The 25,149-nt window shown below is 40.5% G+C and overlaps 1 protein-coding gene across 1 annotated transcript in view; it reads right to left on the reverse strand.

Moving 5' to 3' along the window:
- Positions 1 to 25,149, reverse strand: part of ITPK1 (inositol-tetrakisphosphate 1-kinase) — a 143,716-nt gene that overhangs the window by 100,188 nt on the left and 18,379 nt on the right. The window contains exon 3 of the mRNA XM_062495497.1: positions 12,199 to 12,223. Coding sequence (XP_062351481.1) covers positions 12,199 to 12,223 — 25 coding nt within the window. The remainder of the gene's footprint in view (positions 1 to 12,198; positions 12,224 to 25,149) is intronic.

The following is a 25,149-nucleotide window of genomic DNA, read 5'->3' on the forward strand; positions in this document are numbered from 1 at the left end:
TTACAAACATCTAAGTAAAGAATTTTACAAACCCCTCCACATCAATGTGGAACTGTTCAGCTTTGCTTTGCTTTAAATTTCTATTTACTTGGAGTTTCTGGGTGTTTCCTCATTGTTTTATGCTTCATAGTACTAGCATGAGCATGTCACTGTGCCATTGACTGTTGCTAAGTGATCCTCTGAAAACACACCAAGCTCTTGAGACAAAATCATAAACAATCCTGAGAGATTCAATAAATAAAGTTGCAACACATCAATCCTAAGAAAATTTGTAAGGAATTAAGATTCCCAGTCATCAACAACTATGCTTAGTACTACTCTCTATTGAAGATGAAGTAAACTCTGTCAGCTCTTCTTTTAAACATTAACTTGATGGTATTACTGCACAAAAACTTGGCTACAGACTGACATATCTGGGCAGTAACAAAGTAGAGCATCAAGACAGCATTTCCATGGACAGATTATTTTTCATGCATGATTATGCTGTATTTGCATTCTGATTCCTTAAACAAAAAGCATAACATTACTTCAAAATCACTCTTGCTGTAAGCAGAGTTAGGCTGTACCCACTCCAGAAGGTCTTGGACAGTAGCTATTAAAAAAAAAAAATCCAGAACTGGGTATATTCAGATTTATGGAAAAGGCAAAAGCAGTCAGATTCACTGATCTGAAAAGAACACATAAAAAGTGTCAAAGAGCTATGAGCTATAAAAACACCAAGAGACCCCTTTACTAACTGCTAAAAAATACAGGACACCTGACAATAACCTTCACTAACTCAGGACTGCCACAGTTCCTGGGATGTGGCCATGGTTTAGCAACCACGTAAGAACAACTTTCAAGTCCCATGTGGTTCAAGGACAGTGGGCTGCCCATGGTTTGAACTCAGTCCCTCCAAACTGAGCAAGATGCTCTTCACCTGCAACACTAGTGCTTCTAGCTGGTGTTTCACTGGGACTAGAGTTGGGTAAGGCACTTCCTCTTCCATTCCTGCCTGGGGAGGTCCTCCTTGCACACAAGGGTATACGCTGGTTGGCAATGCACAGACATAACAAGCAAAGCCAGGAATGTGGTGAGAACAGACTTGCTTCAAAAGCATCATTTAAATCTTCCTTGTGTCTAAGTCAGTACTTCGCCACTTCAGAAGAAAGGACCTTGACAAGGGAGAAGTTGAAGAGACAGCTGGGAAAATGCAATTCCATTTGCCTTCTAAGCTTCCACTACAACTACCCACTGATCATCAAAGTACCTCACTAGCCTCTTTACTTCTGAAGTCAAACCTACTGTATAGTAATACAGAATTAAATATAATCCACTGAGCTGCTGTACAAAGGGCTGACTGCACTAAACTAGTACAAAGACATTATAACAACAGACTTTTAAAAGGCACTGCAAGGCCTGGACCATACTATATAAACTGAACATGCTACAGCACAAGCAGTAGCACTGTTCTGGTCCCTGAGAGTGCTGTGCCTGCTCAGGCACAGCATAATCACACCTATGTGGCACACAGTGCTCACAGAGCCAACAGAGCTTCTGTGTGCACCCACTTCTGCAGGCTCACTCAAAAAGACTCAGATTTTTTTGGAAGCACAGAAGAAGCAGAAATGCACTGATTTACAACAAGCAGGCTGAAGAAGCTAAGAAGAGACCCAGCAGGCAGATATTTCAAAGAAAAGCAATCACAGCATTTATCAAAAGAAAGCAGAGAACTTGAGCATTCAACACATCTGTTGGACAAGATCAACCACCAGGTTGTAGTTTTCTCATCCAACAGGAACTGAAATCAGTGTGAAGACATGGTCCTTTACTGGTAGGAAATAGGTTTTCCGGCCAGTGGAGGACCATCAACTCTAACCTGCCCTTTTTGGCTCAGAAGTGGAAAAACTATCAGGAGCAGGGACCAGTAGAAGGATCTGTCAACAGCAAGGAACAAGTGCTATCTCTAGCTACCTCCTTTTTAGTCACCTGGTTCACTGATAACCAGCTAAGTCTTGCATGGTAGGCAAGTCCTCACAACAGGCTCATTAACATATAATCTGCTTTGACTCAGTTTCAATCTGCTTTGTACTTAAAAAGAAAAAAATCTGTTTCCCTCTTCAGAGTTGCCATTCTCTTTTCAGCCACTTAAAGGTTGTTATCCTAAAGGAAAAGGCATTACAAAATAAGCTTATCTAGGTCACAGGAAAGAAACTTTTCCAAGCCAGCCTAGAGTGAAAATTACCTCTCTGCAACCAACATAAATCCTCTACAAAAAGCAGTTAGCCTGTTCTCTAACCTTGCCACCAGTAAGGTGATGAACAATTTAACACTGGCTATGTCACTGAGTTGCACACTGCAGTTGTGCAACGAAGCTTCTTGTACAAGAAAACAATTTCAGATGCACTTGGACCTTTGAGTAAAGGAAGCTCTGAGCTCCAACCAACAATTTATCACAAAAACAAAGCTAAAAAGCTTCTCAGATTGCAAAGTCAGCCAAAGATTCCTCTATAGCTGTTTTCCTTGCATTTCAGTCTTTTACAGTATTAGCTCAGTCCCAATGGCATCTTTTCCATCCTGTCCTGGGATGATTCTGTCAAAACACTGTAAATAACTTCTTTGCACTTTGGCAAGGTACCAGGAGGAGGAATACTCTTCTTGTAAAAGTGCCCTCACTAACTACTGAATGCTTACGTTAAAACACACACCCAAACAAGGACACTATGTGTAAGTTAACATGTACAACAACTTTATACATGTATAAAAATGTATATACAACTCTATACACACAAACTTACTCAAGGAAGCAACTGGGAAATTAAATGAGGCAACTATAATTTACTGAAGGAAGCTCAGGTCGAAAAACTGATCAGTGAATTCTAGTAAGACACTGAACAATCATGGATCCTAAAACAGTGACCAAAACCAGTGTAACATAAGTCATAGCTCAGCAATGACAGAAGCATTTTATGGTTTTGTATATAGGTGTAGGTTCTGCTCTCCCACCCGTAAGCTCTGTTGTGCCAGTATTCAAAACAGCTCTCATACCACCCTCAGTTTGATTTTTTTCTTTAAATTATGACTGAAATGTGAGATTCTTTACCAACTGCTTAGCTGACAGAATTGCCTTAGGATCCTACAAGCTGACAAGCAAACTTCAACCAAAAGCATAGTGGACAAGTTCTCTTGACAGGCTTTTATTCACCTATAACATGGGCAATAAGTAATTCTTTTGATACCTTTTGACAAAAATAAGCTTAACATAAGAAAAGAACCATTAAAGTAAAATGTCCTATGGCATCACCATTTCAGTGATGAATCTGCACACTGAAGTCAGGCTTGGGTTTGCTATGTTTTTAATGCACAGCTGAGTCACAGAAAGCACACCTGGATAAGGAGCCTCCTGGGAACAAAATCACCCTGCTCTGTGGGCAGGTGAGGTGAAGGAGAAGCAGCAGAGCACAAACTGTGACTCCCATGAACAAAGCTGCCTCACAGAACTGCACAAAGCTGGATGGCTTTTGTGGTTCCTCTGGCTTTGGGATTTATACAGATTCATTACTATGTCAGTAGCACACTATCTTTCAGTTTCTTCCCTGGAAAGACTGAGCAACGAAGGGACTCACAGGAACCTGCTGGAGAAAGCTTCTCTCCAGGCTCCCCCCAGTCTATGGGAATAAAGTTAATCCTTGCCCTCAACCTACTCTTTGAAAAGAGCTTTCCAAAAGGAAGGTCTACTTCCATAATGTGCTAAGGGACAGCTTAGGGCAGATCAATGTCCTTAGGCATCCAGTGACTATTTCAATCCATTTATTAAGTGTGGTTACCTACCCTTGCTCCTGCCATAGACAGTAGAGAACCACACTAATCTCATCTAGAAACCTGCAGCAGCAGACTCCTTTGTGACGAGTCATATGAGAGAAGAGGGTTGAAAAAAAATAAAAATAAATTCAAAAATTAACATACTACAGCTCTGTGACCTTATGCTAAAGAAACACACACCTGAGATAAACCACTTCTACCTCACTTTGGAGAAACTACGCTTATAATCATCTAAATTTCACCTGTCTTCCTCAAAGTGAAATCCTATATTCAACACTTTCCACCCTACATTATTAATTGCACTGCTTTTGGTACCAGTGCAAAATTACCATTAGCAGCCAATTTTATCAAAAAATTGATACTGATTAAAAATAAACTGTCAAAAAGTCCAGAAGTGTTTTTCATCAAAAAGTCAATACTAGAGCCGCTTCTGTAGCTGACCCTTTTTCCTCTTCACCAGAAACCAAGCTATTTTCAAACCACCACAGAGACATTGCAAAATAACAACCAAAGGCAGAGAAAATTCCTACAACATAGGCAAAAACCCTTTCTATCTCATCTGTTTAGACATATAGCAAACAGGTCTACACTTTTGCGAAAAGAAATTAAAAGAAAAAGTAAGTGTATCGCTTTCATCAGAAACACAGAGTTAAAGTGAAAAATACTTTTTGTAGCAAAAGACATTACACTTAAAACAGACTGCCCCTTGGAGAGAAAAAGGGATGGGATGGGATGGGATGGGATGGGATGGGATGGGATGGGATGGGATGGGATGGGATGGGATGGGATGGGATGGGATGGGATGGGATGGGATGGGATGGGATGGGATGGGATGGGATGGGAGCAGAAGTTCAGCTGTTCTAATTAAGTTGAAGCCACTCTTCTGTCTTCTGCTATATTTCCATGAAGGCAATGAGATTCAGGAAAACATTTCCAGTTTTTGATGTATTTGACTGTACTCTGTTTTATATAGAGGCAGCTTAAGCACACACAGGAGTTTCTCTAGCTTAAGGATAGAGACCAAATTCAGGAAAACCTAAGAAACTTTAGCGCTTAACATCTTTAAGCACCAGGTTTTATGGAAACCATTCACTCCTGCAACATGAATACGTTTATCTCCTTTAATTGTGAAGTGCCAGAAGAGCAAACAAGCATGCAATATTTTCAGATACAATTATCTCAGGCTGCAGATCAAAGGAGTAAGTCTTGCAGAAGCTGGAGAAAGAAGAGTCAACATACACTGAAATGACTTCCTCCAAGCTCCACTGATTCTCTGCAGTTCAGCCCTACCAGCATCCTCACTGAGGAAGACAGGCATACAAATATCCTCCTCCACTGTTCTGATATTCTCTCTGTAAAGCTTCTGTTGGAAGCAACCAAGTCTGAGCTACAGTGGATACATGAGTCGTTGCTCCTAAAAAACATCTCTGTAGAACTAAACCCCAGGACTGAAGACAAGGTTACAACTTCTCTGACAGGAATGAGCTTGCAACTCTGACAGAGCAGAGAACTGCATGACTTCACCCCCAAAATATACAAAGGATGGGGCATTCATCTGTGAAAGGACAGGGTCAGAGATACAGTCACCCTTGTTATATATTGTATCAACTCCCCATCCTTCCTACTCCAAGAAAAGGTCAAAAGAGCTACATGCATACTTGTACTTCAACACTGACTGCAGTTTCAGCAAAACTACAAATGAGACAGGTTGGTTTTAAAATAAGGCATTTCCTGAGTCACATGCCTCTGAATAACACTCCATGTGCCCGTTCTGATACCATATCACAACACCTGCATCCAGTAAGACAAATAATTCTATTGTTTAATGCAGACTCAAAGCCAAGCCTTTGTTGGCCAATAGGCACCACTACAATAATCATGATTCAAAAAAGCACTGTCTAATTGCCTTTTTTGTGCAAAGAATGGAACTGTAGGCTCCAAAAAGAGGCAAATAAAGAGTTTTACAACACAGCATTTCTTTGAGGGTCTCATTCTTTTCCATACAGTTTCTTAATGAGGGATTTATGAAGCTTTGCAGTTCACAGAAGTATCTGTGAAGTCATTTGCTAACGACAGAAAGAATTTTATACATCAATCTGCAGAAATTAACAGCCCTGTTTTCCCTCACACATTCATTTGTCTAAATCTATCCACTTAAGATATCTGAAAGTAACTTAAATGGCATTCCACTATGTGGAATATTACCTTCATTAACAAACAGAGGCAGAATTTGTAATGGACTTGCCTAAAGTGCCTGCAGTAAATGATAAAGCAAGGAAACTCCTCACTGCAATTTCAGTCCCATTACAGCCACCAAAATCTTTGGCAGAGGTCCCACAGGGACTGCATTTTCACTCAGGACTTCCCAACATCCAGCCTTTAGCACTGTTAGGAATCACTGCATATACCAAGGAGTGGGGAGAAGACAAAGGGGTTGGGCAGAGCTGGCTTCACAGGTCAAAACAGTACAAGCTTCAACCTGACAGCCTTTCATTATACATTATACATTAGTTACAGATTTCTAAATCTTAGCAATGTTTTCACTCACAGGAGCTGTTTGCAACTGACTGCAGAACCCCCACCTCTCTGAGGCTACTGGGATTCACGAACAGAAGAAAGCAGTCAAACTAGTCAGTAAAAGACTCTTTCAGATGCAAAAATTTCTTCATGGTTCATTTGTTCACTCACTCAAAGTGAAAATAAATCTATATGCAATTTGATTTGTTCAGCTTACTCTGACTAATTTTTAATAAATGTTTGTTATTCATTTAATCTGCTTAATCCACATGGTGAAAATGTTCCACACTTTTGTCTTCCTTCCCTGCCCAAAGAGATGTGTATTTATTCTTCTTCCCCAGTGGACCAGAAAGGCCCATGCTGTACCTAAGTGACCAGTGTGCTGATGCAATATAAAACATCGTGCCAAAGTCATATCTCCCTGCACTGGAACCTGTGCTTCATTCCTGCTGGGCAATGCTGCTTCTCAGCTACCACAAGGGTCTCACACAGAAGGCTCTCCCCCTACTGAGAAGGGCCGGAGAAGGATTCTGCCTGGGATTTGTTCTTCCACACTCCTCTGGTTTCTGGATTTGAAACTGAGATTAATGCAATTTTTGGAAGACCCTACTTTGTGTGCTTAGCACACCCTTAGTAGCACTGACACTAAGAAGTATCAGGATCTTTCCAGTATTTTAAGCAGTGTCCCCCCACCTTCAAACACATACAAAGTACCTAACACAATCTAGACTGGGAAGAGCTGGAAGGCCTCTATAGCATCATTTCCAAAAATGCACTGAAGGCAAACCAGGCTGCCATTCTCAGGAAAACATGCACTTTGCTGAAGGCCTGGCATGCATGTAAAAATAAACTTTCTTCTCCCAGTACTAGGGAGCCAGCTCTCTAACATCTCAACAACCTTGCTTGCTTTGGAAGCTTTCCAGTCACATCTTTCTGTATATGCTATCAAATACATATTTTACAAGCTCCTTTTCTTGGTTACAACACTGCTGTTTCAAGCTTATTCCATTAATACTTCATGTGAAAATAAACCTCTCCTCATTTCTAGAAAATAACAGTTCCCTGGCAACAAATAGTAGAAACCATTGTCATTAGTATTTCACTTTGATTGAATAATTATATTAATAGTGCAGAGAGCACCCTGAATTCTCCTCTGCAGGCTTTAAGAAAACCCATGTCTCAAAGGACAGACTTCTTTTCCAAAGTAAAAAACTTCAAATATCTCTATTCCCAGAGAGCTGGGGGAAAAGGAAAAATACGACAGCAATCGAGACCATTGTAACTACTACAATCAGCTGTTCCACATCAGAAAACATGTTATCCTTCATATCCCACTGCTATTAAAAAGCATGCAGTTTGAAATACGATTAATCCCACTTTTATAGCCAACCAACTAGGATATCTTTCTAAGATAAAAGAGCATTAGTGTTCATTTGATCCAAAAACACCCACCAAAAATAGGAAATATTCACTCTTTTAGAATTAAATGCGAGCGAGAGCTCTAGGAAAGTTTGGGTGTGGAAGTGTTTGAAACAGCTTTGAAGTCACAAGAAATACAAAGGCTCCAAACTTTGTCACACAAAAACTGAACTGGCAATTTGTCATAAGCCAAAGGGCTGCAGCTAATTATTCTGGTTTTGCATAGCTTGTGAAACAAAAATAAATGCATGTCTATTTCAGAGGTACTTGTGATGATTTCCACTTCAGTGCACATGTTTTCACTCTTACGTTCTTCAAACTAAGCCAACAGATTTTTCCTGAAAAACAAGGTAGATGTTCTTTCTCTCAATTGCCAGTGTACAGTCATGAGAAACTGGCTACTTCACTAGTTAAAGAACTGACAATTTTCAATCCTAAATTATGCCCTCCACTAATTTGAGCAATGGAGGGCTAGAAATTGAACAAGATCAGAAACAGCTTTACTTTTTAGACACTACATAAAACCCTTATTTGCTATATTCTATTACAGAAAATAGCTTTTTTCAATAATAAGCACCTCATCAGCCATTCACTGCATAGCTTTGTAGGTAGTCTTCCCCTTGAAACAGTGATGAAAGAATTTATTAAGAAATGCTTCAGTTGCAGCACGAGAGCTGCTCTGCCTCAGCCTTGCCACCTGCTGCCTGCCTAGCAACTGCCTGCAGGTCATGGCAGATGGGCTTCAGTCATGTCTGTCCCCTGCTCAGGGCATCTCTACCCTTCTCTGGCCACCAGCTCAAGCCACACCAGCTGAGCAAGCAGCTGTGAAAGGTGGGAAGAGCCAGTAAGAAAGGAGAAGGTATGGAACTGCCACAGGAACCACAAGAGCACTGCATTCAGAGTACTTTAAATGCATCCTGAAGATTAAATGCAGCTGAATTGGTGCTGCCTTTCACTGGAAGAGAGCCAGCAACCCCAGCCCTGCTGACCACCTTTAATTGTTCTTGCCTTGGTGCCCACACAACAGCACAAGCTAGTGGCCCCACACCCCTTCCAGACAGCTGCAGCTGAAGTTCCTGCAGTGTAGGTTTGCAGCACAGACCCCAGCAGCACTGGGGCTGGTACTGCAACAGGTTCCCTGGGAGAAATGGGACACATCCTTCAGTCTTTCCTTCTGCAAAACTGGAACAAGAGTGCTTCCTTACCTTATGGGGTACAAATAAGTTGGCACCCTAATTCAAAAAGCATCCTGATACTCGAGTGAACCCTGCTAAAAACCAAGCAGATACCCCATAATAAGGTGAGAGATGTAGCACAGTATTCTGTTATAGCTCATTTTGAAAAGCTAGTAAATTGCTTTTTTGGTTTTTTCCTTGTAATGTAACACTGGTTTGCAGCTGCCCCACCAACTTGGATTTAAGCTGTAGAAAGCAAATCTAGATCCAAAATATTGCCATATTTTAAGGATGTTGCTACTCAGAGTTCTGCCATGCCCACTGGGAAAAACAGAAATGAGCTAATCCTATTCATGCTCCCAAATGTTTGGGTGCAGGCTCAGACTCGTACTATCTTTGGAAAGTTCATTACCTTGAAAGCTTTTTATTTAATTAATCTACTGTACCATTTTCTAAGCCAGCTAGCTTGATGGATGTTACTTGGTTGTACTATACAATGTTGCACATTTTAGCTCTTGTACCTTGAGTTCACAGGGAATTCTTTTTATGTTAGAAATTAATCAGTATGTCTAAAAAACCCAATTATTTATCACCACACAAGTTAAGAAGTTTTCTGTTTATCTTCAATGTGATGCTTTAATAAATGTCTTACTGCTAGATAAAGGAGAATGCCTGCTTAGCATCCCACTGCCAGTCCTGTTCTTGCTTTATTTCTCTTTGGAGGATGTGCATGTTTCCCCACTCAATAAAAACAGAAAGCTGGAACCACTCTCTCTGCTGAAAGTGGAAGTCTGAGAGAAGACAAAACATAAAACCTGAACACAAGTCATGAAATATTAATTGCTGTCTAGCAGCAGCTCACTGAATCCGTTGCAGCACAATTAGCTCTAAGAAAGAAAGAAAGAAAAAAATAATAATCTGTCTAGACAAAAAAGAGAGGACTATCCTAAACCCTCCCTGCAGGAAGGAAACAGAAGTCACACAGGTGCTTATTTGATGACTTCCAAGTCTTCCCTTTAGTAGTAAAAATCCTTTCCTGCTCCTGTGAAACATCTTTGGAAAAGAATCATCTGATGTATGCTCACAGAAATCAGCACATACCAGTCCCTTGTGCTTTGCTATCTAGAAGCCAGTAACTAAACCTTACCTTTCAATTCACTACTTATTACTGGACAGCAAGTCTACATTCAGAAAAATTCTAAATTTATGCAAAGAAGGAATTAGGTAAACATCCTGTGTATCTTGGGTTTTGATTTACTTGCTTACTGTCAGATGTAGGAGCTTGTTTCTCTCTAACAGGACAGGTTCTTTAAGGGAGAAGGGGAAGCAAATCAATGAAATACTGATGCCACTTGGCACAGGAAGACAATATTCCCTCTGTCAAAGAAACCTTGTGCACCAGATGGGCACCAAGGCAAGCCTTCATCTAGAAGCAGGGCTAAGGGGAAAGATCATGCAAAGTGTCTCAAGCAAAGGATTCTAGCAATAAGGGATGAAGAAAGATCTAATTTCTGATACATTCTCTACTGCCTGAAGCACATGCAGCAGGATATACGAAACAACACGTAAGTGATAGGCAAAGGGGGATCACACACTTCCATCCATCCTGTTCCTGCAGAACAGCAGGCACCAGTGATTGAGGTACGCCTTTGGGGCACAAATTCCTGGTACAGATTAGTCTGGCATCTCAACCATGCTGTCAAATTTGAGACCATAAATTATGAGACTATAAAGTGTTTTCATGGGGACGAAGTCCTGTATACTTCTGTCCAAATGTTTCCCAAAATGCTCTTACAATAAATAAATACTTCCCAATAATTGTGTGCCTATCTGATGACTAGCCATTTAGCTACACAAACATCAGACTAAGAGACAACCTGTGGAAGGACAGCAACTTTAATCCATGAGGTAAAATGCCCTCCACTCAACTAATGGATATATCACTGAATTCATCTCATATGAGCCCTTTGCTGCTTAAATGTACAGTGCAGGCACATATAACAAACATATAACAAATGCAGGCATTGGACTATAATAATATTAATGATAATATTAGTATTAATAAAATAATAATGTCCCCTAGACAGTGACACAAATATGGGCAAGCTTTCTCCCTGCGCTCCTGATCAAGCTGTGCTTTGCAAATGCTGGACTGTGTTTATCCATCTGGTAATCCCATTATCAAAACTAATGAAATAACCTGCCCCTTAGCTCTGTGAAATAGGACGTACAGGTAAGGAAGATAATGTTGTAGTGGTGAAAGGTTAAATACAGCCATTAAAAAAATACAGCCCTTTGTCCTTCTAACACAATGCTGTTCTCAGACAACTACTCATAACTGAAAGACATACTCTCCATTTTAACTAGCAATGAGCATTTTTTAACTCTTTTCTGACAATGGATTCTTTAAAATATAATGGCCTGATTTTTCAATTTGTTTTTTGTTAAGTACTTTCCTCCTGCTCCCTGCTGGTGTTGAGAAGCATCTTTTAACATGGATTTAAGAGCAACCTTAACTACCCATGGCTGACACACCAATTTCCTCCTCTCTCTTCTGTTGCCTCTATTGAGGCAGTTTCATCTCTGTTTTACTAAGTGAGGAACTCACCACTTCAGAGTTCAAAATGAGCACCACATAAGTATGAGCAGGACTGAAACCTATGGCATACAGCTCTTCTAAGCATACAAAATAAACCAGAAAGAAAGAGCATGCTTCCCTTTCATCTTTTAGGGCTTATAGTGTTCTATGTTACAGTTGACATGTAACATTAATTCATTTCACAAGCTGACACCATCCTTTAAGTAACATCTTGTGTGAAATACGACCATTCAGACCTGGAAAAGAACAAATGTAGCCAACACCTGAAGTTATCTGTAGATGGGCCACAACTTGAAGGCACTTCAGTATCATTTCACTGCTCACTGGGTTACAAGAACATTCCTTCTGCCATAGCTTTTTTTCAAAGAGCAGATCCTGCTTCTGTTAAGCTTGACTGCCCGTGAATGTAATTAAAGGAGTAACATCACCTAATCAACTACCAGATATTATTAATCGACAGACACAAGAAAAGCCTAACTGCATTTCACTAGGGCACCTATTAAGCTGGACTGCATGTGGGGTCAACACATGCTTCATAAAAGGGGAATTCTGTCTTCCCAAATGCAATATCTGCTATAAAGAACTGAATGGAAAGAAAAATCATTAAGCCCAGGTCATATTGACACCCAAATGGCAGCATTTAAAATCCGTAAGCCTTCTTCACAAGAAAATAGAGCTTTTACTCACCTGTACTACTTCTACGCCTCTTTTTCTGAAAAAAAGGAAGAAAAAAAAAAGGTTAGTGTTGGAAACGTGGGGAAAATGTAAAACCAAAAACTAATGGAAAAATCACTGTTTTGTAGTAGAATGCAAATAGTAAAAATCTGCACTAATAACCTGATTCAAATTCAGGAAAGCACTTGTTCAGTTTCATTCCCTGTCTAGGAAGCACTTTGGCAGATTCTGAATGATGGCCACAGAAGTAACCCAAGATGAATAATAAGCAGCTGCAGTGCTGGGACTGCTAGGGCTGTCAGGAGAGCACAGGTAGGAAGTGGCTGATATTAGGGAGGGAGCATCTCAATTTTAATTAGATATAGTTTGCTTTTCATTTCTCAACTGCCCTCAGAGTGTGCAAATCACATCACAGCACATTCTGCATGCTTGACAGATCTCATATTTTGAACTAAGGATACACACTTAAATGCCAGGAAGAATGAACAAAGCACCTTGCAGCAATTTATCCTCTTATTTACAGCCTTATTCTACCCCCATCATCTTGGTACACAGAATGCTACCCTGGACTTCAGTTCAAAGACTTGCAGTCAGTCTAACTCCTTCAAGAGCACAGTTCAAATACTTGGGGTTTATGAGAATGGCCCAAGCCTCTGGCTATAAGGAGAACCTGTCCAGTGATCCTGAATTGCCAGGCATGAGAGACTAGAGAGACCTATGAATTACACACCAAAATGTTGAGAAGTGCAATTGATAGAGACAGCTTAGACAGCTCTACAGAGACAGTTGTGTATTCTGCTGGTATGAGAATTGAGATTCAGGTACATGCAGTCAGACAATGCTCAGCCGCTGCCTTTGACAAGTTATCAAGCAAAACAAACCATTTCTGCACTAGTCTTGAGAGCAGAACTGAAACCCTGGCACAAAGCCCAGCCATTCCTGCTCCATGCCCTCCTCCCAGTACATGCAGGCTATTTAAGTAAGTTAGAATCCTCTCCTCACTTTGAAAACATAGCAAATTTAACTTTAAAATGAAAAGCCTCGGCAAGCACAAGACAGGAATCTCTCTTTCTTGTTCCCACTAGCCCTGTATGTGAAAATCAAAGACCCTTTTTTTGGGGAGGTCATATAACAGGACTGCCTAACTCTGCCCTCAATGCTTTTCTATCTAAGAGCATCTGTGTTGCTGTCCACAGTCACAAACGCTGCTCACTGCTGAATACACAATGGCTCCTCCAGTTTTCCACCCAATACAGTAGGTCTTTCTTCTGGGAGGCCACTACAAAGGCGCCCAAAGGGACAGGCGATCAATCAGCATCTATGACACAAAACTGCCCCCTCTTCCACTTTACCAGTCTGGAGTCTCTCTGGCCTAGAAGCAGCATTCAATGCACAGACACAGGAGAGAGCCTGTTGTGAGAGCTCAGCAGGGAAATAAAAGAGAAAATGAAACCAAGCACCTCTTGCAAAGAATTTCAAAGCCCTCTTGAAGCTAACAGTAGCTGTAAGTGCTGGGTAATTAACATACTGCCATTATGGTGTGGGAAGCACTACTGTAGATCACCACCTGAGGCTGGCCAAATGAGTTCCAATTCTGTGGTGAGAAGAAAATATGAGTCTTGTAGAGAAAGAGTTAAATAGCCAAATTGTTGAAACCATGATTTTCACAGACCTAAGCAAGAAAAATCAGAAAAAATTAGGTGGGGAATGCTATTTTGCAAATTAGGGTAGCAGACAACTCAGAAGCATTCCAAGAATTGTAAGCTAAAACTTAAAATAATCAAACATTTTTGCTGTGTCTGCCCTGGAGTAAACAGAACAACTCAGAACTACCATGGAAATACACCAGGCTTCAGTCAAAACTGTACCAGAGCTCCTAGAAGGACAGTGGCTGATGGCAAAAGCTGCATTTCTTGTCATGCCTACATACACACTAAATAAGCTTTATTCTGTTTTGAGGAAGATAAATATTCCCAAGCTGGATGCCAAACCCATTTGAGAGAGAATCAGACCAAATGGTTTCTGTAATGCCTCCCCAGAATGAACTCTGAAAATTTTCTGGGACTTACTGAAACCAACTGCACTGTCCCAGCAGAAGGGAAGCAGCCAGAATAGCACACAAGCAGGGAGAGAATGGGTGCCTGCTCTTAGGTATGGTGCCACACATGCTTAAAAAGGTACCGGAAGAAGGAAGCAATTACCAAGGCTGGCTTGTAGGCTGGTCTTCCCCTTTTCAGAGGGGAGCAGGATGTTCTTTTTGTTACCTGAAATATGAGAACTTTTTCTACTCAAACCCAGGGGACAAGAAACCACAGAAGCATTTGAGGACTAGTTAATTTTGGAAAAAAATCCTCTACCAAAATATCATCATTAGGAAAATAAGCTATTTTAAATACAAGAAGCATCCAACAACCAGGATGTCAAGACACCACGCACCTCAGTTTTGTTACTAGCTGATTCTCTGCCCAGAAGATTTCCTAAGCCATTGACTCCAGGATTTTCAGCCAGGCAGGTCACAGCTGCAGGCTCAGGGCAGCAAGACATCATCCCTTATGAAACCAAGCATGCAACACAACTGCCTTACGTCACCTGGGAAAGGGCTTAGGGTCAGGCATGGAAAGAAAGCTGATCCTATGCACAAGAAACTCTAGGACCTTCAAAAAAAAAAGAGTAAACAGAAAGAATGAACCAGACTTTGGGCCATAATTCCCCAACAAGGGGTTGCTTGTGCAGGACACACAGTGGACACAAGACAGTTGCTGAATGAACTGTGCTGGGAGTCTGACAGAGTCATGGACGCATTACCATTTCTTCCTATTATGCTTTAAAAAGCCAGTAAGAAAAATACATCCTACAACTCTCCTGTACATTCCTTTGGGCTGTTTCTTTAGCAGAGGACAGGCAGGGCATGATAGACAGGACAGGACAGGATGGGATGACTTTCCCTGGTGTACTGACCACTTCTCTTGTGTCCCTCATGGTGTTGTCCATGACTTTATAGCTTCCCATGCAATTTGAAAGTGAGCTACTGCCTACCAGGGAAAGGGCTCCCATTCCCAGCTGGCCTAGCTGCCTCCTGAAAAATCTCTCTTTCTGAGGAGAGAAGAAAGGTCATTACTAGCTGTATTTCCCTTCTGCCTCCAAAGAGGCAACTCAGCTGTGTGAAAGAAAAACTACATCTGTCCACTTTCATTGAATAGACATTTGAAAAATGGTCAGTTCTAAACCACATTCCCAGAGGTCACTAATTTTAAAATACATTTAGTTTCAAAGATTATCTACACACTGCAACACTTACAGGAAAACAAGAAGCATTTAAGCAACTGCTGCATTAGCCTGTAATACCAAATAAAACCCAAAAGCTTGTTCCAACTTATTAGGTCTCTACCTGAAACCAGTGAACAACTCTACTGCATAATGCAAGCCTCCCTGTACGCAACAGCAATTAAAATAATTGCGATGCTAGTTGACTTCATGTTTGAGTTGGAATGATGCATGGATTTAAAGAAGAATTCAATATCAAGTTACTAAAAGCACATTAATCAACGTCTTGAAATTGATGTTTTACCACAGCCTCAAACTATGTAGAATATCTAGCTTTTGGGGTTGGGATTGAGGTTCAACACTCAAAGTAAACAGTTTGGACTTATTCCCCACAGCATCTAGAACCTGAATATTGTGCTGAATGATTATTAAAAGAGAAAAAAATACTATCAGGTTGTATATCATATTAAGCAAATACCATATCATACCATATTGTATATCAAATTAAGCAAATTGTTTTGCTGTATGGTCTGAGTGACAGATAGAAAAGTGCCAAATGGAATTTATAATTTCAAAAGTAAAAGGCAATCTTTCTGTCATACATGCGGTGAAGTTAATTTTCTCATCTATCACCTTGAAAATTTCCCATGTAAAGAAGTAGGAAATAATAATAGTAACGATAATGATAATGATAGCAATGTAGGAAATAATAATAATAATGTATTGCTTTAATATTAAAAACCAAACATTTTCACAGAAAAGCAATACACTGGCATCAAAGTGAACTTATAAATATTAATGCATCAGACCAAAAACCTGCAGTCACTAAGAATTTCCACCAAACTGAAAATCAGCCAATACTGGACAGCTACAACTTTGTGGACAGCCCATTTCCCCTCCTGGCATTCAGGCAAGCTCAGCTCAATTGCCTTAGCTTTTCCATCAGCAGAATACTCTACTTATTTTTTTTTAATTAAATATTTGTGACAATTCTTGCTTTTATTATTTTTCATCACTGATGGATTCCACCTCATTGTCTATCAGGGAAGCAACCAAGCAGCAACTCCAGTATTGGGGTGCTCGCTGTCCTGGGGCTCCAGCTCACAGCTACAGCCATCAGTACACGTGAATGTTACCTGGGGGCATCTGAAACATGGCAAGTCTCAGCTGTAGCAGGAGGACCTTTTGTGGTTTGGTTTTTTGCACACAGATTATGAAGCAGGCAATTAATCAGCTATTTTTACCAATTTATATCCAACTCCTCTTACCTTTTAGCAAGCTTTTCCCCCACTAATCTGTATTCTGGAAAGTTTTATGTCTAAAACGAATCAAAAGTTGGCATTTGGGAGAGGGAGTTCTCAGTTTCCTCAGTCTGTAAAGCATCATAGATCCAAAGAAGAATGGCAATAGAGTGCACCTTTACAGTCTGGTAAGTACAGATAATGTAGTATAGGAGAGAAAACATCTCACTTCAAACTCTAAGTGCTCTTTGGGTGGGCTGAAAAAAACCCAAGACTTTGGGCTGTCATGGAAGACCTTTCAAGTAGGATAAAACCCCACAGAAGGCAGACACATTTGTGCATTTCTTCCTTGTTTGTATAAACAGGGAATAGTCCAAGTAATAAGAGCTGTCATACATCAGACACTACAACACCACAAGTGATTTTCACACCATCACCCCATTCATATGTGATATTTGGTAGAAACATCCGATGTTTTCCACATCTTCAAAGCATTATATCATCCATTTGCAGCCATACATCCATTTACAGCTTCTTCAGAGTGCTGTATCAGAATAAAGCACCCTGAAAGGGACTAGAAAATAAGACAGGATCTTGGTAGGGCAGCAGCAGCATTGCTCTGGTATTCACCTGCAGTGCCATAAATTCCCACTACAACACACACAAACATTCACCAGTATTTCACAGCAAAGGTACAGCTGGAAATCCACTAACCCCTTATTCTGAAAGAGCAGCGACAAAGTGAAGCGTCCAACATCAATGCTTCAGACATTCAAGCAAAAGGATGGAAAAAAGCCATGAAAGAAAGAAAACAGGCACGGCAAGCAGTAACTAAAGGAAATAAACTGCCTTCAGTCACTAAATATTAAGACACATTTTCAGTCTGTTTAATGAAACATTACAGGGCTCCTAATTTCAGCCCTGAAAAAAACACAGTTAGTGTGGAAATAAAATCTGTCTATCCTAAGTTATAAAAACCACAAAGCCAGTAAATACAAACTCAAAAGAATCTGTTTTCTTTTTAAACTAGGCATTTAAGATGGATCAGCGCTGCTGAGCTCTGCCAGACTCTTTTCTTGGAACTAGTGACCCCAGGTTCTGGGAGCCTCTACTCGCTACTTTCCCAGCAAGGACAGAAAACCTTTAACCACAGTCTTTTGAGAGAAAAAAAAGACCCTGAAGAATCATTAGTGGGAAGAAGGAACAATTAACAGCTGCACAGAAAAATTATTAAAGGCAATGAGTTATTCACCCTACCAGATATTCAGAGAAGGATTTAGTACCTGATGACAATTACAAGCAACTGGGCAGGGTTCAGCATTCAGCCATAGGTTTACCCCACCAGACATTACCAGATCTAGTTCCCAGTCAAGGCAAGCAGCCACACCATGTGATCTCTTCATGACGTTATTAAAAATCAGCTTCAAACTAAGCTGTTTTGGAACTGTATCTTCCATTACAAGACATTAATTTCCCAAAGGTCAGAGTCCTTCAAATATGAAGGCTAAATTGCTCTAGCACCATCCTTTGGCTTCAATAAATTGCTTGCTTCCTTAAGCACTGCAAAGAACACACATGTCCTCTCTGCTCCCAGTTCTCTTTGTCTCCCCCTGACCCCAGTCATCCTAGTATTAATATGACCCTTAATATGAAGCAAACACATGACCCATCCCTTTCAAAAGTCTTTCTAAGCTCACGAGACATCAGTGATGGCTCAAAGAGACCTGAGAAGAGGCAGAGAGCAGAATCACAAGGCAGAAGACCGTATCCCTTCCAGGGACAGACATGGTATTCATCTTCATATATAAAATACTCTTGCTGCAGAAGCTATTAGAGGCTTCTAGAAACAGACTAACATGGTGGGAGGGTTCCTATGACTGGAGAGTTGGAATGGAGGATACTAGCTCTTTAGGAAGGACAAGCAAGGGAGTCAAGTCACCCTCTACATGTCAGTGACCAGCTGGAGTGCAAGGAACTCTACCTGGGAATGGATGAGGAGCACACTGAGAGCTTAAGGGTCAGGACTGAGGGAGGGCAGGACAGGTGACACTGTACTGGTAGTCTGACACAGACTACCTGACCAGAGAGACCAAGCAGATGAGGCCCTGTGTAGACAGATAGGAACAGCCTCACACTGACAACATCTGAAGCTCACAGGGGACTTCCCAACAAGATCATGGAATGGAAACTATACTAAGACTGTTGGAAAACACAGAGGTGATTTGGGACAGCTAACAAATTGTGCCTGCCGAATTTGGTGGCTCAAAGAAGAGCAACTGACGCCATTGACCTATACTTATGCAAAGCATTTGACACTGTCCCACATGACATCTTTATCTCTAAACTGGAGATGTGCCTTGCTGTTCTGAGAAGCTTCAGCTGCTCTCATCATGACTGCACAAAGAGCAGCAGATCAGTATGGCCAGTGAGACAAGGCTCTGCTGGGCCCCAGGCTGGTACTGCAGGTTCTGCAGATCTCCTGCACAATACAAGGGAAAACAAACGCACACCTCCACACTGCTAAAGCCAAGGGATAGAGAGAGAAAGGCATGCCTGCCACACCAGCTTTCATCTAGAAATGGCTTTTAATCTACTAACTCTGAAACTAAAGGCTGTATAGCCTCTGCAACTTTCCAGAACTTTGGCAAACAGCCTTGAATAAACATTTTTGGATTTTTTATAGAGGCCAGACACCCACTGAGACATGCATGAGAAATGCACAATATGCTTTTTTTTTTCCCATTTCTTGGATCTCTAAAAGAGATTGGGCATTTTTTTTGGCAGAAATTACAGACGTATTTAAGTTCATCAACTTGCCACACAAAAGTGAATTTATTCATCTACCGCCAGGCTTCAAGTAAGATATATGGGTGTCTAGGCCTTTTTTCTTTGTGCAAAACTTCATTATACTAACAAGAGAAAGTAAGCATGTCTGCTCACTGAAGAAACCTGATTGCAACTCCTTTTTTCCTCTCCATAAGGGATCATGTTTTGGCACTGTACAAGTCAGACACCCAGCCTCCCTTAAATTTCATCACCTTTGAGAAGCCTTGCAATTTCTTGTCTTTTACACTCACCAAGTGACCACTGTTCGCATATGCAAGGAACACTTTTCCTCTATGGAACTGCAATCAGCCATAACCACAGACATAACCAATAACATGAGCCTTTGCAGGGAAGTTACTATGGCCAGATAAATGCACTGACACAAACAACAACCAGGTTAAAAGGACATCCATGCAAAGGTTTAGCATTCCTAGAAAGCTTTTCCTTTCAAACTCTGCATCAGTTCAGGCTCACATAGCTCATTCAATCAGCTCCTGTTTTGTTTGTTCCTATGAGATGCATTTCAAGCTTCAGCCATTATTTGGGGGCATCTATACAGCTGCTATTTTAAAGAGGACTGTCTGGTTAAGCCCCAAATAAAAAGTTGGTTAAAAGCAGTTCAGTATCATTTGAAACTAGATTTCATCTTTATTTCACTATACAGCTTCCCCAAACACTGTATGAACCACATCAGTGGAAAAGAAACAAGCAGTTAGAATCTGAGAGGTGCACTCCTGCAGTCTAGCACTCTATTTGAGAGGAAAAATATGTTCAGCAGAAAATACACAGTACAAATTAAAGAAATGTGAATTGAAGTGCTTTTCTCCATTCGAACAGATGCAGATGCCAATACCAATAATGGGAATTTACCTCCACTGTAACTGATTCTTCTGCTCAATTTTACACCAACATAGATCAAAGAAGAATGATTTTACTTTATCTGGAAGCCTCACTAGACAGGTTCACAGTAAAATGAAAGCTTGGCCTCCAAGAAGTGATGATCATACTGTTTGAAAGCACTCAATTTATTGACATGTGGCCAACTTCCCTGAGAAGCAAAGGACAGAGCATTCGACAGTGCTGCAGTGAATATCATTCATGATCTACACAAAGTACACATGATTCTGGAAATGAAGTAAAATTTCTGCAACATGCAATATTTGAATACAGGCTTTACAATAAAAAGTATCAAAAATGAAGAGACAGCAAGTTAATAAATGTTCTTTATTATAAAGCATGCAAAATAATTTTAATGGCTGATGTGAAAATTGGGGTAGGGATCAAAAAGAATAAATAAAAAAACCCCAACACACACATCCTGAGCAAAAACATTCAGGTAAGAGAACAGAGTTTTCTGTTTATCTCATTGGATAGGGCAGCAGTTCAAGGAACTGGAAATCCAACATACAGAACAAGGTACCACAGCCAACTTCTTAATATCAAGGCAATACAGACTATGAAGAATTCACAGAAGTACAACAAAAGATTTGAGCACGGATAGGATTGTTATACACAGGATCAGCCAAGGTCAGAAAGCACAAACTTGAAGTTGGACCAGAGATCAGACAGATGAAAAGTCTCCCTTGTTTGCCATGGTTTCTTCACCTGAAAAGCACAAAACAGTATCTTGAAGAAATCTCCACCCTAGCTGGTAAAAATTCCATCATGGTGATTAGAACACTCTAGAGAAGCTCATCTATGTATGTGCTATAAATACATCTATTTTATCAGGCCTTTTATCTACTCTAGATTATGTTGGAGTTTGCTGTCAGAGAAAGATTAAAATTCTCCCTGTTTCCTCCAGTCCATACAATTCTTGCTTGAAGCAATAGCATATGTAAAGGTTTGCCAGAACACACATTTTCTTATTTGCTTCAGTAGATTGTTCGGTGCAGTAAGAGGAAAAAAACAAAAAAACAACCCTCTGATAAATCATAAAACACAAATACTGCTTGGTTTTTATCCAAGCCATTAAAAAAAAATACATCTGTCTGAAAGGTGAAGTACATGATAAAGACATAAGTTCAACGCAAATCCTGTTTGCTTGCAAGAAATTCAGCACATCTCATTTCTGTGAACAAAAAATTATTTTTCTTCATCAGCTTGAGCCCTTCTGCAGGTGTGACTTTTGCCCAAGAAGTGCCTTCAGAGCTCTGCACATGCCTTGCTGTCTCCCACAGCCCTGACCTTCCATGGCACATGTTGCTGCTCCTCTCTCTCACACTGACACTGGGGTACACACAAACACAGAGGGCCCTCTAATTAATCCTGGCCTTGCTTTTTTTTTCTTGACTTAGCTTAGACAGCAGCTGTTATACCCATCATTTCCATCAGTGACTGAACACATGTGTTTTGAGACTAAAACTTTCCCAAATTTGGCCAGGGCATGCAGGAGCTGATATACAACCCCCCAAATGCTATTACATTTTCTAACTAGACTGCTTTAGCCCAGATTCAGATCTTCTGGGAGGTCTGCTACATCACATAACTGGGAAAGCCAAACAATTTCCTGGGCCTCCTCAGATTTTCTAGAAGCTGCCTCAACAAGCTAAATCCTACCTCAAACCTGAGCTCTATTACTCACACCCTGCTTCTCCCTCTCAGAAAAAAAGCCTTATGCCAACAGTTCAGCTGCATCTTTTCATTTGCTTTCCTTTATGGACTTACCTAGATCCTCTGGTACCTGCCCCTCCCCTCTACAAGACTGCTGTGATCCCAACATGCCGATGACTTTAAAAGATAACCTAAATTCTTCTTACAGGAAAAGGAAAAGCTGCATTTCTATTCTAATCTAACAAATTACCATTGTCCTTATCACTAAGGGGGTGGACATATAAACAGCTGATCCAGCTTTTGAGAGGGATTTGGAGAGGCAGTCACATCAAGGCAGTAGGAGCTAGCTGTTTTCCTCTGGGTTATATTTGTTCATCTCCACCCTGAAACTCAACTTTCAATCCCAATAATTGGCAGCAACTAATTAGAAGGAAAAATACAAGTAGTTTATTAAATGTTTGATTACACATGATCACAGAACAAATCTCCCTTGGACAAGCATAGTAATTTTCTCCTGCTCACTTCTTTTGTTTGTAGACACAAGAGATAAGCACCGTGGAGATGCTGTCAGTACCATGCACCGGGATTTCAAGCCTATAGGGGACTGCACAACACCAAGCAAGGAGAAGCTGCCCACTACTCTGCTGTTTCAGTCTGATTTCCACATTGCTCATTACTGGATGCACACTGCTGCACCCCATGTTCTCTCTTTAGGGCCTTCACATTCAACAGAGTGTTATATACAGGATCAGCTCAAAGATACTGCCAGAATTACATCACAGGTTAATTTGAGATACAATCAATGTAAAGGAAAAGGAGTTGTTACAACTTTTAAACTGTTGTACTTCCAAAATATACATACATCTATATAAGAACTTGGAAAATCATTATACATAAGAAAAATCTGCATTAAATAACAGCTACAAATTACGTAAAAAATCTGAATGTAGCTGAATATAGCTTTCAACTATAAGTAATATGATGCTTGTTCATTCATTTGCTGTTACTTAAGTTACCAAGTAACAGTCAATTAAAATGACTGAACTATATTATACTACTAAAATTTGCAAATGGACACATCTACCCCTCAATCCCTTAGTAAATAAAAAAAACTGTTTTGAATATTTCAATGACTTCTTGTTTGTGAGGACACTCCACTAGCATGTCTATCTGCAACAGCAGGATTTCTTATTCCATGAATCCTTTTTCCCTGGCAGCACGCTTTCACAGCTCTTTGCACATCAGATCCCTGCAGTCAGCTGTGTCTCACAGCAAAGGAGGCTGCTCCACACCCAGCTTTACATAACCCCCTTGCACGCAGTTGCTCAGCCTTGCTGACTTCACTCTGGGTGGGTATTATCTGCCTAGATGGACTGGCAGGGTTTTGTGCTTGGTCAGCACACAGTCCAAGATGCCAAATACACAGGCATCACCTTAAATAAGTGCAAAAGCTAATCCAGTTTAGCAAAAACATTCCATTTCAAAATCATACCAGTTGACCATAATGATGTCGTGATGGTTATAAAATGAGAATCAAAACCTTGCAAAAGTTGCACTTAAGAGATTGCAAACTGTCGTATTATTTGGACTACTCCCCCACATCTCAATGAAACACTCATCACCCCTAAATATCTCCTCTAGTTTCCAGGTACAATTTTAAAAATTGCCAGGTTACTTATATCTTTGCAAAAATAATACGAACATGTGCATTTTCCCCTCCATCTGAATTCTAGCACCAACATCTATGTTACATAAAAAATTCCTCCAGCCTGGCCTGCAGGTCTCCACACCATTGCCCCAAGGCAGACACCAGCCAAATATCCCCCAATCCCACAGAGAGCTCTCACACCTGGAAGGCTGCAGAGCAGCCAGCAGAGCTGACAACAACCCACCAGGGCAGTCCAACAGCACCACAGCCAGCCTTGATTTTGCAGCAGGACCCTCTCCCAAGGCCTGGCTTTAAGAGAAGGTCAGCTCCAGTGTAAAGTACTAAAGCACAGATTTTTCTGAACCGACAAAGCACTGACCTACATACTGGTCAGACATAACACCTACAGTTGCAATTACTATTTTCCAATGGAGTTTATAAAACCAGCCAAGTGCTCCAGGGCACTTTTAAACCACAGACCCTGCTTACAGAGGTACACTACAGCTCCATTTATGTCCATGTCTGTCTTCAGCATATTCAGACAGAAGTAACACTGGAAAGATAAAAGACTATTTACTTATGATTACAGTCTTTTCACATTGTGGCATTCTCCTTAGAAAAATCCTAGTAAAGTCACACCTAGACTTTTTACAGAAGACTTACCCTGGTGAAAATTAACTTCTTTACTCACATCACTAGCAAAAAAAAAAAAAAAAAAAAAAAAAAAAAGCCTACAGACAAACAATTGGGAAATGAAAGAAAAAAAGTAAAACTGCATTTTTGGCCATTTAAGGCTATGAACTGAAGAAGGATGAATAAGCCCTTATGTGAAAACAAAACAGAATTTTAATATTGGTAAAAGCAGGAATATTTATCTTTTTCAAGTAACTCTCTGTAAAACATGCCACTACCACTAAGGCCCTAATCCACAAAGTCTTGCATCCTCTCTTACAGTAAATTGCTTGCAGATGATTCCAAAGATAACCTGTGTTCTACACATGCCATTAAATTTCTCCCTCTGCTCATAAACAAGAGAGAACACCAAAGAGCAAGTTTATTTTAATACCTTCTTGAAAGTTTACCACTGCCTCAGCACTAGGCTTGCTCAAGATCTAATGTCACTATTTATCTACAGCCATATAGTTCTTGTGGTGTAATTTAATGGCACCAAGCCAAGCATCACTGGTCTTGTACCTTTCTAGTAGTGTAAGTAGGCAGGGCATGCTTATACTGTCAAATACCAAATACCTCCACTGATGATGAACATGCTCAGAAAATACAGGCAACAGAAGCTGTGGATGTGAAGCCTGCCATTACAGACACTTCACACACACCATAGAAGTCTGAATTTCTTCTATAAATCCAGATTAAAAGGTATTTTTAAAGAGCTAAAGTTAGAATTCTGTTTTTCAGTGGAGAGGTTTTACATGA

Source organism: Cinclus cinclus, chromosome 6, assembly GCF_963662255.1.
Source record: "Cinclus cinclus chromosome 6, bCinCin1.1, whole genome shotgun sequence".
Taxonomy (NCBI): Eukaryota; Metazoa; Chordata; class Aves; order Passeriformes; family Cinclidae; genus Cinclus; species Cinclus cinclus.